This window comes from Ursus arctos, unplaced genomic scaffold (genome assembly GCF_023065955.2).
Source record: "Ursus arctos isolate Adak ecotype North America unplaced genomic scaffold, UrsArc2.0 scaffold_8, whole genome shotgun sequence".
NCBI lineage: Eukaryota > Metazoa > Chordata > Mammalia > Carnivora > Ursidae > Ursus > Ursus arctos.
The window spans coordinates 30,171,412-30,185,270 of record NW_026623100.1 but is presented as its reverse complement, the minus strand read 5'-3'; the positions used below and the strand labels follow the sequence as shown (position 1 = coordinate 30,185,270).

General features: G+C 38.0%; 1 protein-coding gene across 4 annotated transcripts in view; it reads left to right on the top strand.

Moving 5' to 3' along the window:
* The window catches only part of PELI1 (pellino E3 ubiquitin protein ligase 1), a 136,165-nt gene that overhangs the window by 105,279 nt on the left and 17,027 nt on the right, over positions 1-13,859 (top strand). For 2 of the 4 annotated variants that reach the window (XR_008958206.1, XR_006407971.3), the window contains exons 5-8: positions 727-924; positions 1,019-1,207; positions 1,771-3,510; positions 5,045-5,094. Coding sequence is in view for 2 of the 4 variants with exons in the window: in XM_057309105.1 (XP_057165088.1) it covers positions 727-924; positions 1,019-1,207; positions 1,771-2,337 (954 nt within the window). In the remaining 2 variants the exon portion in view is untranslated. Of the gene's footprint in view, positions 1-726; positions 925-1,018; positions 1,208-1,770; positions 4,187-5,044; positions 5,095-13,859 lie in introns of those variants that run through there. The other 2 variants (XM_057309105.1, XM_048222653.2) reach the window with 1 other exon arrangement.

Genomic DNA, 13,859 nt, shown 5'->3' with positions numbered 1-13,859 from the left:
GCTCCCTGGTGAATCCTTTAGGAACTTACCAAGAACCTTTTGAAATACTTTTCTTTAAAGTTTAGTTTTTTTTGATTGCTCAACCCACAGCAGAATAATAGTGGCTGGTTAGAGGAGGGGTATGCTTCTAGAGTCAAGTATGCCCAACAGCAAGAACGGATAGCTAACAACCTGACAGAACACACGAGAATATCTATAAAGTATACATAAGACCTCAAAACAAAGCTATGTAAGCCTGTAACATAAGAATCAGCCTTCTTGTACACCTTTATAGCACCTTAAGACATCACTGCATTCAGTGTTATATAAATGGTATTTAGAGTTTAATGTCCTGGTGGAGTCATCATAAAAGATTTACTTGTATGTTCACTATGTTCTGTTAAAGAAGGTAGAGTAATACATGGTATGCATATTTCCATCCAAAGGGGTTAAAATTAAAATCTGAAGCCATCTAGAAATCTCACCCATCCTAAACTCTGCATTCCCTGAGAGTTTCATATATTCTGGATGGTAAGTTCCCACTTACTCCTGTGCTCTAAATAATTATTATGTCAGAACAAGTTTGACAGATTAGTTTTCTAAGGTGTAGATGCTCTCAGAGTTAAGTATAAGTTTGAGTTTTAGAAATTTCAGAGGCTTAATCATTTCATCTTCTTGTACCTTTCTTGAATGGATTTTCTTCTGTGTTCCTTTCAATGGGTTTATAGATATTTCTTTTTCCCTTAGATTGGTCGGTCGACTGAAAGTCCTATTGATTTTGTAGTCACTGACACAGTTCCTGGAAGCCAAAGTAATTCTGATACACAGTCAGTGCAAAGCACTATATCAAGATTTGCCTGTAGAATCATATGTGAACGGAATCCCCCCTTTACAGCACGGATTTATGCTGCAGGATTTGACTCATCAAAAAACATCTTTCTTGGGGTAAAAAGCTTTTTTCCTAAATGATGCATTATTTTTAAGCGCTCTGTTTCCAAATTACAAAGAACTGGAAGCTCACTATTCTTATTGCTACTAGGAGAAGGCTGCCAAATGGAAGACATCAGATGGGCAGATGGATGGTTTGACCACTAATGGCGTTCTTGTTATGCATCCTCGAAATGGGTTCACAGAAGACTCCAAGCCTGGAATATGGAGAGAAATATCAGTGTGTGGAAATGTATTCAGCCTGCGGGAAACCAGATCAGCTCAGCAGAGAGGAAAAATGGTAAGTATTGAGATGTAGCTTCTTATTTAGCTCCAGTAAACACATTGGGTGAGTTGGACTGAATACATTATATAATTCCAAAGACTCTCAGATCTCTTGCTGACACAGAGTACTTAAGTCTGACTACCAAAAACATGGACCACTAAATATACTAGAGGGTACTATCTTAATGCTTCAATCAGGACACTTTAAAAATTTGTTCTTTAATATTATGTTAATATATTTTAAAACCTAAGCTTTCCTAAATTAAATAGCACTGTGTACTTCCTATTTATATCTCTTTGACTATGATATATATGGGAAATATTAGACTTACTGAGTAGCCAGATGTTTTAGTCATAAATTGTCTTCAGTATAAGGCTGAAAAGAAATACGTTCCTACTCAATATTTTATCCTTGATTTTTAAACTTGTATTTTTCATGACTGCCATTAGACTTTCTTATATTTAGTAACAATCATAGGAAATCTCTGTTCTTGAGTAAGGAGCATGTAAGACCAAAACTCTCATGTAAAAATTGAAAACACAGTGGTGAATGTGTTTTTTTATTCTTGTTTCTTCTAGGTGGAAATTGAAACCAATCAGTTACAAGATGGCTCATTAATTGACCTCTGCGGGGCAACGTTGCTGTGGCGTACTGCAGAAGGCCTTTCCCACACTCCTACAGTGAAGCATTTAGAAGCTTTAAGACAGGAAATCAATGCAGCACGACCTCAGTGCCCTGTAGGGTTCAACACACTAGCATTTCCTAGTATGAAGAGGAAAGATGTTGTCGATGAAAAACAACCATGGGTGTATCTAAACTGCGGCCATGTGCATGGCTATCATAACTGGGGAAACAAAGAAGAACGTGATGGAAAAGATCGTGAATGTCCCATGTGTAGGTCTGTTGGTCCCTATGTCCCTCTGTGGCTTGGATGTGAAGCTGGATTTTATGTGGACGCCGGCCCTCCAACCCATGCGTTCAGCCCCTGTGGGCATGTGTGTTCAGAAAAGACAACTGCCTATTGGTCCCAGATCCCGCTTCCTCATGGTACTCATACTTTTCATGCAGCCTGCCCCTTTTGTGCACATCAGTTGGCTGGTGAACAAGGCTACATCAGACTTATTTTCCAAGGACCTCTAGACTAACAGTTGTCCTCCAGGACTACATTATAAATTTATAAGCTAAGTGAGTTGGGTTTTCCAACCTGTTGTCCATGTCACAGTTTCTCTGCTCTGGTCATTTGCATTAAGATGAAGAATTTTTTTAAACATTTATAATAAATAGTAACAATTTCTGATCAAAAAATCTGGGAAATTCATGAAAAATAATTTCTGGAAGAACCAGACTTCTGAATTCTGAGTTTTGAAAATATATTTTGAGGATAAAAAGACACAGTCTAATTTGTTGCCTTCCTTTTAGTGTTTTTGAATCACCCATCCTCAGTGTTGAAAAATTGTTTTATATAACTGAGGGTACTGTTGGTTCAAACTATGTTAGTTTACAGTTTGTTGCAAACATTGTAAAATACAGCAACATGTATATTAACTTTTTTCTATTTATCTTTATTATAGAAAATATCTTAGAATGTTCTTGATAGAGTAGCGTGGTAACGATGGTGTCACACTCTCGGTGTGAATGGTAGTTTAGCGAGCATAGCTCAAGGATTTGCAAGCTTAGAAAGGACAAGAGAGCCTCTCTCCCCACCCCCTTCTAAATATGGAATTTGGTAAATTAAAATACTTTGTAAAACCAAATTCATATTAATTATTATTGTGTAAGAGCTGTTTGTTTTTAACCACATTGAATATAATCAGGAAAGTTTTTTTCTTAATGTTTCTCTCAAGTGTAGTATATAACAAAAACTTAATGCTAAGAAACATTTTATATGCTCCTTTGAATATGCAATTTAATCTAGATTATCTATTTTTCTCCCATGATAACTAATCTGTTTTTAGTACCAGCAACATTTGGCAAGTTTATTTTTTAGATATAAACTGTGGTTCATCTGTTCACTGTTTCTAGAAAAAATCATTTTCATGAGGAAAAGCATAAATTAACAAGGAGGAGAGTGACTTGGTTTGCTTTTAGAAGAAGAATTATTTAATTGATTAGTCTGTGTGTGGTCTTATCCAGGCATTATAAATGTAGAGAGATGCAAAGGGTTCAATGACAATAGTGCCCCCTTTTTTTTTAACCTAGCAGACCAGCCTTAAATTGTGGGCTTTGAATCCTAAGGAGAGTTGCCACCGTGTGACTCAAGGAAATGTTTGGTTGCAGAGGAGCACCAGTGACAGCGAGTAGAGGAACATACTTGCATGGTATGTTTATTCTCTAATTCCAATAAGTTCTTTGCTTAAAGAAGCAAGAAAATGTTTCTTCACTCCCTCCTGTCCCCTTTTTTTTAATGCTCCACAAGGGAAGTATAGACAGTTGCACTACATCAAACCCTTTGTGACACTTGTAGAAATCAGTACACTTTTAGATTAGACAGAATCTTTTTTTTTTTAATCTTTTGATTTGTTTTCCTTTAGTTCGAAAGTTGTGTAATAATTGACTCTAGCAAATTTTCATATGTGGTAGTATAGCTTTAATTTATAACTATTACTATGCTGTTCTGCATTTTCTTTTGGCTTAAAAAAAAAACAGAAACAAAACCTGTTGCTTAGAAGCCATGAACTATTTACTTTAATTCAACTTGTCAAAATTTCCTTGTTTTTAAAAATGATCATTTGGGTTCACTCAGGAAATGCATGTCAGGAAACTTGTATTATAAGTTTACTAGTTGTGATGTATCAGTAACTGCTGTTACCCCCTTTTCAAAGAAATATAATTGATTTTGAAGTTTTCTAGATAGTCACATGCTTTGTGACTAATGCAAGGAAATCAAGTCCTGTGTTGTATTTGTTCTAGTCATTTCTATTCAGGCTATATATTGTAGTTAATTTTTATTTGCAATTAATTTATTCAAACTAAGTAAATACTTTTCAAAATAGATACTTGAATTTGTCTCTGTGAGTTCGTTTTTGCATAACTGAGAATGGGAAACCAGAAATGAACACTTGTGCACAAATCTACCCCCACCTCAAAAATGTTCACTTGAAATAGATGAAGAATTTGTGTTTAATGTAACACTATAAATCTCTGGTTCTCTTGGGAAAGCATCTCTTACTTATTAATAATGGAACTTTGTTTAGTGGTTGAATAATTAAAGCTTTAGTTAAGTCCAGCTAGGGAGTTGGCTCTCTGCAAGATTGGGATAGTAGAACGCTGAAGCAGTGCTTCAGTGACCGTGAAGGGTTCATGGTCTTCCCAGAGTGCCTCATTTCCCCCCTGCTCCCACCCATGAAAAGTCGGGTTCATTTTCTGTCAAATTCAAGTTTTGAAAACTCAGGTAATTTAAATCATTAGGTGTTTTTCTGTTCAAGCATTTTGAATATTGGTTCTGTCATTTTGCAGATGCCTAATGAAACACTTTTAATCACTCAGTTGTATTAAGGGAATATCAATATTCTGGCCAAGGAGAAAAAGTTGTCATTAGTTCTCCCAAATATACTCGAAAGAAAGATCATCTTTACAGCTTAACTCTTTTATCAGTATGATCTTACCATCTAAATGTTCCTTAATTTGTATAGGGAATTTCCCTTCATCTAACACGTTAGGGTCATGAAGTGAGACCGGGTAAATATCCAAGAGGAGGAGTCTTACCAGGCTATCTTCTTGAAGCTGTAATTGCTTACTTCTACCATTTTAAAAATATTCTGGTACATATAAAATAGGAAAGGAATATTTAATAATGTAAATAAATATATAATTACATCTAACATGAGTACCCCTACTCTACTCTTCCCTCAGGATACCTCGAGAACCATGGGTGATGCATGATCTTCTGACACATAGACTGAGTGAGTGAGGGCACCAGTGGAAATCCATCCATTTGTTAGAATTATATTTATCATATAAATTTAAACACTGGGGCCCCTTATCCTGATGGGTCTTCTTATGCTATCCCACTTTAGAGGACCACTGGCTAAGAGATCTATGATCCATTCTTTCATATATATGTTCCAAGCATTAACCCTGTAGCAAATCAGATCACCAAAATACTGCTTAGTGAACTATATTATTCTGTCTCCCACTCCCACTTTCAGAAATAAGTATACTTTAAGACCATGCCCTCAAATTTTATCTACACAGTCTTGCAACAGGTATTTGAATATCTGCTATACAGCAAGCCACACTGGGTGATTTAATGGGAAAAAAATCCCTGCTTTCATGGGGCTTATATTTTAGTGGGGAAGATAGAAGTAAGAAAAGTAAAAGGTACAGCATGATGGGTAGATAGTGAACAGTGCTGCAGGTTCAAATAAAGCAGGAAAGGGAGATACAAAGTGTCACGGGTGATGCGTGTGGAATGTTTGCAATGTTAAAGAGGAGGGCGAGGGAAAGCCACACTTAGGAGAAGAGCATTTAGGCAGAGAGAATAGCAGTTGCAAGAGTCTTGAAGTAAAAGTGTGGTTGGAATATTTGGGTAATGGCAAAACGGCAGTGTGGCTGTGTAGTATGAAAGGGAGGAGTACTAGGTAAGGCCAAAGAGGAAAAAGGACGAAACATATCACGGAGTGCCTCCTGAGCCTTGGCTTTTATCCTGAGTGAGATGGGGGCTCTAGGAGGATTTTGAGCAGGGAAGTGACATGATCTGACTTACGTTTTTATGGATGCCAATAGACTGGAGTGATAATGGGGAGACCAGTTAGACCATTGCATTACCCTGGAAGGAAATGATGACGGCATGGATCAAAGTGGTGGCGGTGGAGCTGGTTTGAAAAGTGACCAGAATCTGGATATGTTTGAAGGAGAGCTGACAATAGTTGCTGGCAGATGAGATAATAGGGCGTAAAAGGAGAGGAGTCAAGAATGACTTGGCTCAATTAGCCTGAGCAACTGGAAGAATAGAATTGCTATTTAAAGTGGAGATCATGAGAAGAAAAGATGGGGAGGAGGGCGCACTGCTTGTGGAATCAGGGACGTAGCCTTGGACATCAGATTGAGACTCCCCTATTAGACGAGGTACTTGCCAAAGGTAAGCTGTCTCCGCTTGTTTTTTAAGCTGCTGGCAAAGTTCTTAACCATCATGAATAAAGTTCTCCATACACACTCTGTTAGCTTAGAAACAAGAAGTGTTTCTCCTGATTAATGGCAAACTTCCTGTCATTAAATAGAGAGTTCAGACACCTCTCATGTTTCTCTCTTTGCTTTGGCTGCTCTCTGAGGAAATGAAGTTCTCTGTTTTCAACTACAGTAACTTCCTTTAACCAGTGCATTCTGATAGTTTTTCTCCCTTCTTTTCATGTACATCTTTTTCTGTAGCTCTTGCCTTAAAAAAAAAAAAAAAAAAAAAAGTCCTTTGAATCAATATTTTGCAGCTTCAAATTCTGGCAGTGACAAAGCACAAGTTGCGTTTTATTTTTAAAAATCTTTTGAATATTCAAATGTTTACGGAAAACAAAGAAATCTTGAACCTGTAAGTCCAGATTTCAATACCCAGCTTCACTTAAAGAAATATGCCTGTATTTGATAATACTGTCAGCAGAAAATGGAGTAAATAAGATCAGAGTTTTCCTAGTAATTGTTGTAAAGTATCATGCCCAAACATTCTGTTACATGATATGATGGGAATGCTGGTCTGTTTAGGTTGACATTAGATTGTATACTCAGCGATGTATATTAAAGTTAAACCGTAGCATAAAATAAATCCCTCACAGCTAACATATGACTATTTGTTATGTACGCACAATTTTAAGTATATTATTTAAAGCTGAAAACAGCTCCGTGAGGTAAGAATTCTTGTCTCCATTTCACGACAAAAACCAGGTACGGCTTCCCCAGCTGGCCCAAGGTTCACGTGGCTCACGCTACAGGAGGTGGAATTTGAACCTTGGAAGTCTTACCCCAGGCCTGTGTACGCAGCCACCGTGTTTGCTCCTTCCCCCTTTTTTATTGAGTGGGATTCGAAGTCTATTTCATAACTTTAAAAAAAGATTTAAGGCAGCCAACCAAAATTATAATAAGATTAAAACATAAAAAATTTGGTATTATAACAAAGCAAGATAGAAGCAGAAGTGGGGTGGGTACATGAATGGATTTAATGAAGACCTATAAACGTGCTAAATTTAAGTCACAAATCAGTTTAGCACAAAGGTGTTTAGCAGGTTATTCAGTAAGGGGAGCACGATCCGTTACAAGATCCCAGCAGCTACTTAGAAGGTAGCAGCAAATTCACCCATGCGGAAGCTCATGCTCGTTTCTAGTCCTGCAACCAGAGAAACTCACATCCAGGAAATAGTGCCATTCTTTCGTATAGGTAGATTCATGCAGGTTTGTCTTTCTGTGACTGGCTTATTTCACTTAACATCATGTCCTTAAGGTTCATATTGCAAAATTTCCTTTTTTAAGGCTAACTTGTATTCCAGAGAATGTATATACCATATTTTCTTTATTCACCTGTTGGACTTGTAGGTGGTTTCCACATCTTGGCTCTTGTGAATAGTGCTGCAGTGAACTGAGAGTGCTAATATCTCTTCAAGACCCTGATTTCAATTCTCTTGGGTAAATACCCAGAAATGGGATTGCTGGATCAAATGGTAGTTATATTTTTAATTTCTTGAGGAACTTCCTTTTAAATTTCGTATGTTCCATAGTGGCTGCACCATTTTGCATTCCCACCAGCCGTGTGCAAGGGCTCCAATTTCTCTACACCTTTGCCGGCGCTTTGTTGTCTTTTGTTTTTTGAAACTAGCCAACCTGACTGGAGCACCTGGGTGGCTCAGTCGATTAAACATCTGCCTTGGGCTCGGGTCATGATCTCGGGGTCCTGGGATGGAGCCCTGCATTGGGCTCCCTGCTCAGCTGGGAGTCTGCCTCTCCCTCTCCCTCTGCCCCTCCCCCCTGCTGTGCTCTTGCTCCTGTATCTCTCTCAAGTGAATAAAACATCTTGGGGGGAAAAAAAAGCCAACCTGACAGATGTGAAATGACATCTCCCTGCGGGTTTGATTTGCATTTCCCTGATGATTAGTGACATTGAGCATTTTTCATATACTTGTTGGCCATTTGTATATCTTCTTAAGAGAAATAGCTATTCATTTTTAAACAACTTATTAGTTGTTTTTTGTGTTTTTTTTACTATTGAATCATATGAGTTTCTTATGTATGTTGGAAATTAAGCCCTTATCAGATATGGTTTGCAAATGAATTCTCCCATTCCACAGGTTGCCTTTTCATTCTGTTAATTTTTTGCTTTGCTGTGCAAAAGCATTTTTGTTTGATATAGTACCACTTGTTTATTTTTGCTTTTGTTGCCTGAGATTTTGGTGTCCCGTCTGCTCCTTCCCCACTTTAATGATAGAACACACTGAAGGAATTTCCCACGTTGATGAGCTATCATGATGCCTGGCACATAGTAGATGCTCAAAGACTATTTCTTAGATCATTATAGGAAACTGTTAGAGCTCTGAACCATTAAGCCACCAAAACAGTGTCCAAGGAGGAGCACTAACAAAAACAGTCCGAAAATGAAGATTACAGAAGCTGTTTGATCAGAAAATGGCTTTTATTGGCTGAAAAGATAAAAACGGAAAACGTGGAGACATCACAAAAAGTGACAATAAGTAGGTGACTGGGCAACAAGCAGAAACCCAGAGATGATGCCAGAAAAAAACAAAAAGGATTGTCCTGGAGAAGAGAGAAAGAATATCGATTACAGCCCAAAAGTATGTCATCCAGACTTGAGTGCCTGTCATTGGTAGGAAAGACACAAAAAGCAATCCAAGATTAAAAGGCAAAATTAAGCTCTGTCCACCTTAGAATTTCCTGAAGTTCCACAATATCATATTACTGTGTAACTATTACTAAAAATACAGACTATGAAACTAGAAGGGATCCTGGCAATCAAGTTACAGTTGAGAAACCAAAGCCTAGTCAGGCAAAGTGGCTACTGACTGATAAATCTAGTACTAGAACCTCTGTTTCTTATGTCCACTTAATTCAGGGACTTAGGTCACCAAGATTCAGTTAAATTCCCAAGTTTTGTTTGTTGAAGCCAAGATAGCTATGTTGCACTTTAATAGTTTCTATTTTTAAATTATAAGTGCCAAGAGTCAAAACATCAACTGTCGTGTTATAAACGATAACTCCCAATTGTAGGGGATGACCTGCTTCAGAATTCTTTCATCCAAAAGGCTGCCTAGTTTGGAAAGGAAAGAGAAGAGGAGGAAGTGAGAATCAAAGCTTCGTGCAGTAGTTTCACTAATAGCCCTTTGGTACTCTGCATGAAATCATTCAGCTAACGGGAGTGCTCACTCAATGACAAGGCTCTTCTGTCACTTTTTCTGTTTATTGTGAAGTTAGCACAATTGTTTTGGATACCACACCTCTGAGGGAATGCAGCTTGTTCAGCGACTCCTCACTTTCAATTGGCTTCTTTGTCAAATGACCTTTGGAAGATGAGTTATTTGAAATGGTGATTGTAGTGTCTCATCAAAACGTTAAAATTACTATATTGCCAAGCAACACAAAACCTTCTTTAATCCACGATATAATTGAATAATAATAGTAGCCTAGGGCGCCTGGGTAGCTCAGTCAGTTAAGCCTCCACTTTCCACTCAGGTCATGATCTCAGGGTCCTGGGATCAAGTTCCACATTGGGCTCTCCGCTCCGCGGCGAGTCTGCTTCTCCCTCTCCCTCTGTTCTCACTTTCACCCTTTCTCAAATAAATAAATAAGATTTTTAAAAAAATAGAAGAGAGAAAGAAAAAAAATTTAGGAAGACCAAAAGACGGACTTTAAACAAAAAAACAGTAACCTAAACCCTAAGTGCCCATAAAGTTGTCCAAAGCTTGAATCATGAGGGAGAGATCCCTAGGTAGAGAGACAGTAGCTGACAGTAGCACCTCGCTGTACAAGGACAAAAGAAGGGATTTCCCACAAAATGGCTATCAAAGAGCTACAGCAGGTAAGAGCCCCCAAAGCAGGGATGGGCTCAGGTGCAGGTTATAACGGGTAAGGGGAGGAATTCTTAGTAACCTGTTAGGATCTTAGTAACATGATAACAGGGGGTCTTAGTAACATGTTAGTATCCCTAAAGTAATTACTTCCAGAGTTGAGTGTAAACAGGGGCTGGGGATGGGGTGGGGTATTTGAGAATTTATTGTGCATCCCCCATGAGAAACCATAGTAATTACCCACATGTCCAGGTGTGGAAATTAAAGGAAGGAACCATAACATCAAGAGATTGGCAGTTTCTTGGAGCTCTCTGTCCCTCTGTCTCTGTCTCACACACACACCCACCAAGCAGCTGCTTCCAAGTTTGGAATAAGTATAGCTTCTCAAGATGACTTTTTGAAAGAAACAGTGTTCACTTGAGTGTGTAAATTCTAACAAGTTTGTTAGTGTAATTTCTATATTAGTCACACTGCATGAATGCAAATGTTAGTTATATTTTTGATTGATTTTATTCAAAGAACTCAGCTATGGCAGGAATTCGTGAAAGAGGTGTACTATGCAAAGTTGGTGTCTTGTTGCAGAGATAACAAATATAACTATGAAGTGATACCTGTGATGTGATGAAACGAAAGTCAAAGATACTCCTCTTGAGACATGGCCTTTCGCAGGCAAGCATAAAAGAATGTTCACCGCTTTGTCATGTGCTGTAGGAGTTTAAAAGGTTGAGAGGCTACAATCAAGAGTTTGTTTGAAAGTGCTTTTATGGTTTCATTATTACTACTGACTTCAAATATGGCCATATTTATTTACCAAAGTGTTTTAATTCCTCTTTAAATACAAAAGGACCATTGAAAATGCCTGGGTGGAATTTCACAAACACGAGAAATTCTTCAGACAAGGCATGAGTCCAAGCCTTAATCCAGTCTGGCCCCAGATACCGGTCCTTAGATGTTCTTTTATCAGAGTAGGTAACAATGAGCAGTTATTCGCTGTAAATAAACTAGAGACTGAGTGAGGGGAGTTTGAAAATACTGAGATAAGCGGTCCCCCTTTAGAGAGGATCCGGTTATATTGAAGCCAGAGTTTCCTGTAATTTTGCAACACACTTTTATGTTTAGCTCCTTGGCTCCACTGTGGTTAAGAATCTCATTACCTGCTAACCTATGGGAACAAGATAGTCCAGCTCGCTGGCATCAACGAGTTAATACTCAGTCTACTTCATGTTAGTCCCTTAAGACTTTGGTGCTGGTCCTTTGTGCGGAATTAGACTTGTCAGAACAGATGGTCCCAGACTAATAAAACTTCAGTTGAAGTGGCCTCTTTGAAATATAACAGAACCAGAGAATCTTCAAGAAATTCTGAAATTATCTTCAGTTTAAGTATTTTTTAAGTCATTCAATGGCTAACGAAAAGGATATTCCAAATTATTCATAGCTGAAACACTTCTGAAAGGGTCTATCTAGTTTGAGGGGACAGAGTTCAGTGCAGTGAGGCAACATTTGAAATCCCCGAACAGATTCCAAGGAATTGTCCCTGTTAGCCTGTATTGCAATTTAGTTATATGCTGATCTGTGACACTGGTTTGAATATCTTTTTGATCTGCAAAAATGTTTGGTTGTGATGGGAATTTGAATAGGCAGTTGATCTTAACCTTTTTATGTATTTCTTCATTATGATGAATTAAGCCTGCTCACCCATGAAATATACTACAAAATGGGAGAGACATGAATGAAAGAATGGGCAGGACATGTAGTAGTTTAAATTTTTACTGAGAATATTACATTAATTTGATTTATGCCCATAATGGCTGACACTTTGAGCTACCAGTCAACCTTCTGGATTCTGAAATACCCTTGGTCTGATTTGTAAGTACACCTGTAACCACAGGACCCAGCATTCACTAGAGAAGATTTACACACAAACGAGCAAGAACATGTCCAGAAAATCTATTTTGTGACTTTGCTTTTCCACAGTTTCTCTTTATGTGGAAAGGTGATAGAAGCCTTTATTTGGAGAACTAGGTATAATTAAACAAAATGGAATCTTATGCAGTGACATCATCTTCCTGGCTGGCAAACACTCCATGACTTTTAAGGTCCTCTTTCATTTGCTTGTTTGTACTCTTTATTTCCAGCTAACACAGCATTTCTGAAATGCCAGCATTTGCTTTCTGTTTTCTGATGCTGTGTCTAAGCAAACTCAACTTATATGGGTGCCAACAAAGTAATGCCATGTTTTTGGAGAATTCCGGGAGATCAGTTCTCTAAGTGAAGTTGGAGAGTGTGGAATTGGTTTTTAATAACTCTAAAATTTCTGATCCTTTCTGAACCAAGTATCTTCTCATGGAGAAAACTATTTTATGACCAGCAAACATGTATCAGCGGCTAATATATACAGATCTTCCTCAATTTATGATGGGGTTGCATTCCAATAAACCCATCATAAATTGAAAATGTCTTAAGTTGAAAATGCATTGACTACTACTGAACATCACAGCTTAGCCTAGCCTACCTTAAATGTGCTCAGAACGCTTACGTGAGCCTACAGTTCAGTACAGTAAAACAAAGCCTATTTTATAATCAAGTCTTGAATATCTCATGTAATTTATTGAAAACTGTACTGAAAGTGAAAAAGCGAATGGTTGTATGGGTACAGAACGGTTGTAAGTATATTGGTTGTTTACTCTCCTGATTGTGTGGCTGCCTGGGATGCCGCCGCCCAGCGTCACAAGAGATCAAAGTATCCATCGATAGCCTGGAATAAGATCCAAACTTAAAATTCGAAGTACAGTTTCTGTTGAATGCATATCACTTTCGAACTAGCATGGAGTCAAAAAATTGTTAAGGGAAACCGTTGTAAGTTAGGGACCATCTGGAGTGACTGGATCAGAGCATGTAAGTAGAGCAATACGTCGTGATCAGTATGATTAGAAAAGCAGCTCAGAGCAAAATTCTTTTTGGTGTCTTAAGTCTGCAATGTGATTTAGACTTGGATGACTGTGACTGAAACTATTTCTCTGATTTCATTCTGCTTCTTGAAGGCCAGAGGGCCTTTGATAATAGAGTCAGTACCCCCCTCTTGAAGGGAGGTCTGCGAGAGAATAAAATACTTGCAGGAGACAGAAGTTTGATCCTTCATAAAACCTGAGATTGTGATAAATAAGAGGGTGTCTTGCATATAATCAGCATTCAGTTAAATATTCATTGAATATTTGAGCAGAAGTGGACCCTTCATCCTTCATGAATGATGAAGAGCTATTTTTAATTTTCTAGCAACTTGAGATCACAAGATAGGAGAGAGGAACTCCACTCCTGAGTGGAGTAGAAAAGTAATAAGGGTCTTTGCTGACAGTTAAGATGCACCTTTTCTCTCTCCTTATTCTGTGGGACTCCTGGGGAAACCTCAAAGAAGGAAGCCTGTTGACAGCTTAATTGGAAAGCAAGAGCTGATTTTAATTTGATCTTTTTCTCTGAATGAGCATTACAATTTAACTTAAACTTAGTAATTTCAAAAAAAACATTAAATAAAAATGTCTAAAGAGAGGGATACTTTCTTTTCACTCACCATGAGAGTTGTTTCACTGAATATCTCTTAATTGCCTAATGAGTCGGATGAGTTTAGCCACTGAGAAAGGGACACATGTACTGAATACCGGATACCTACTTTGGGT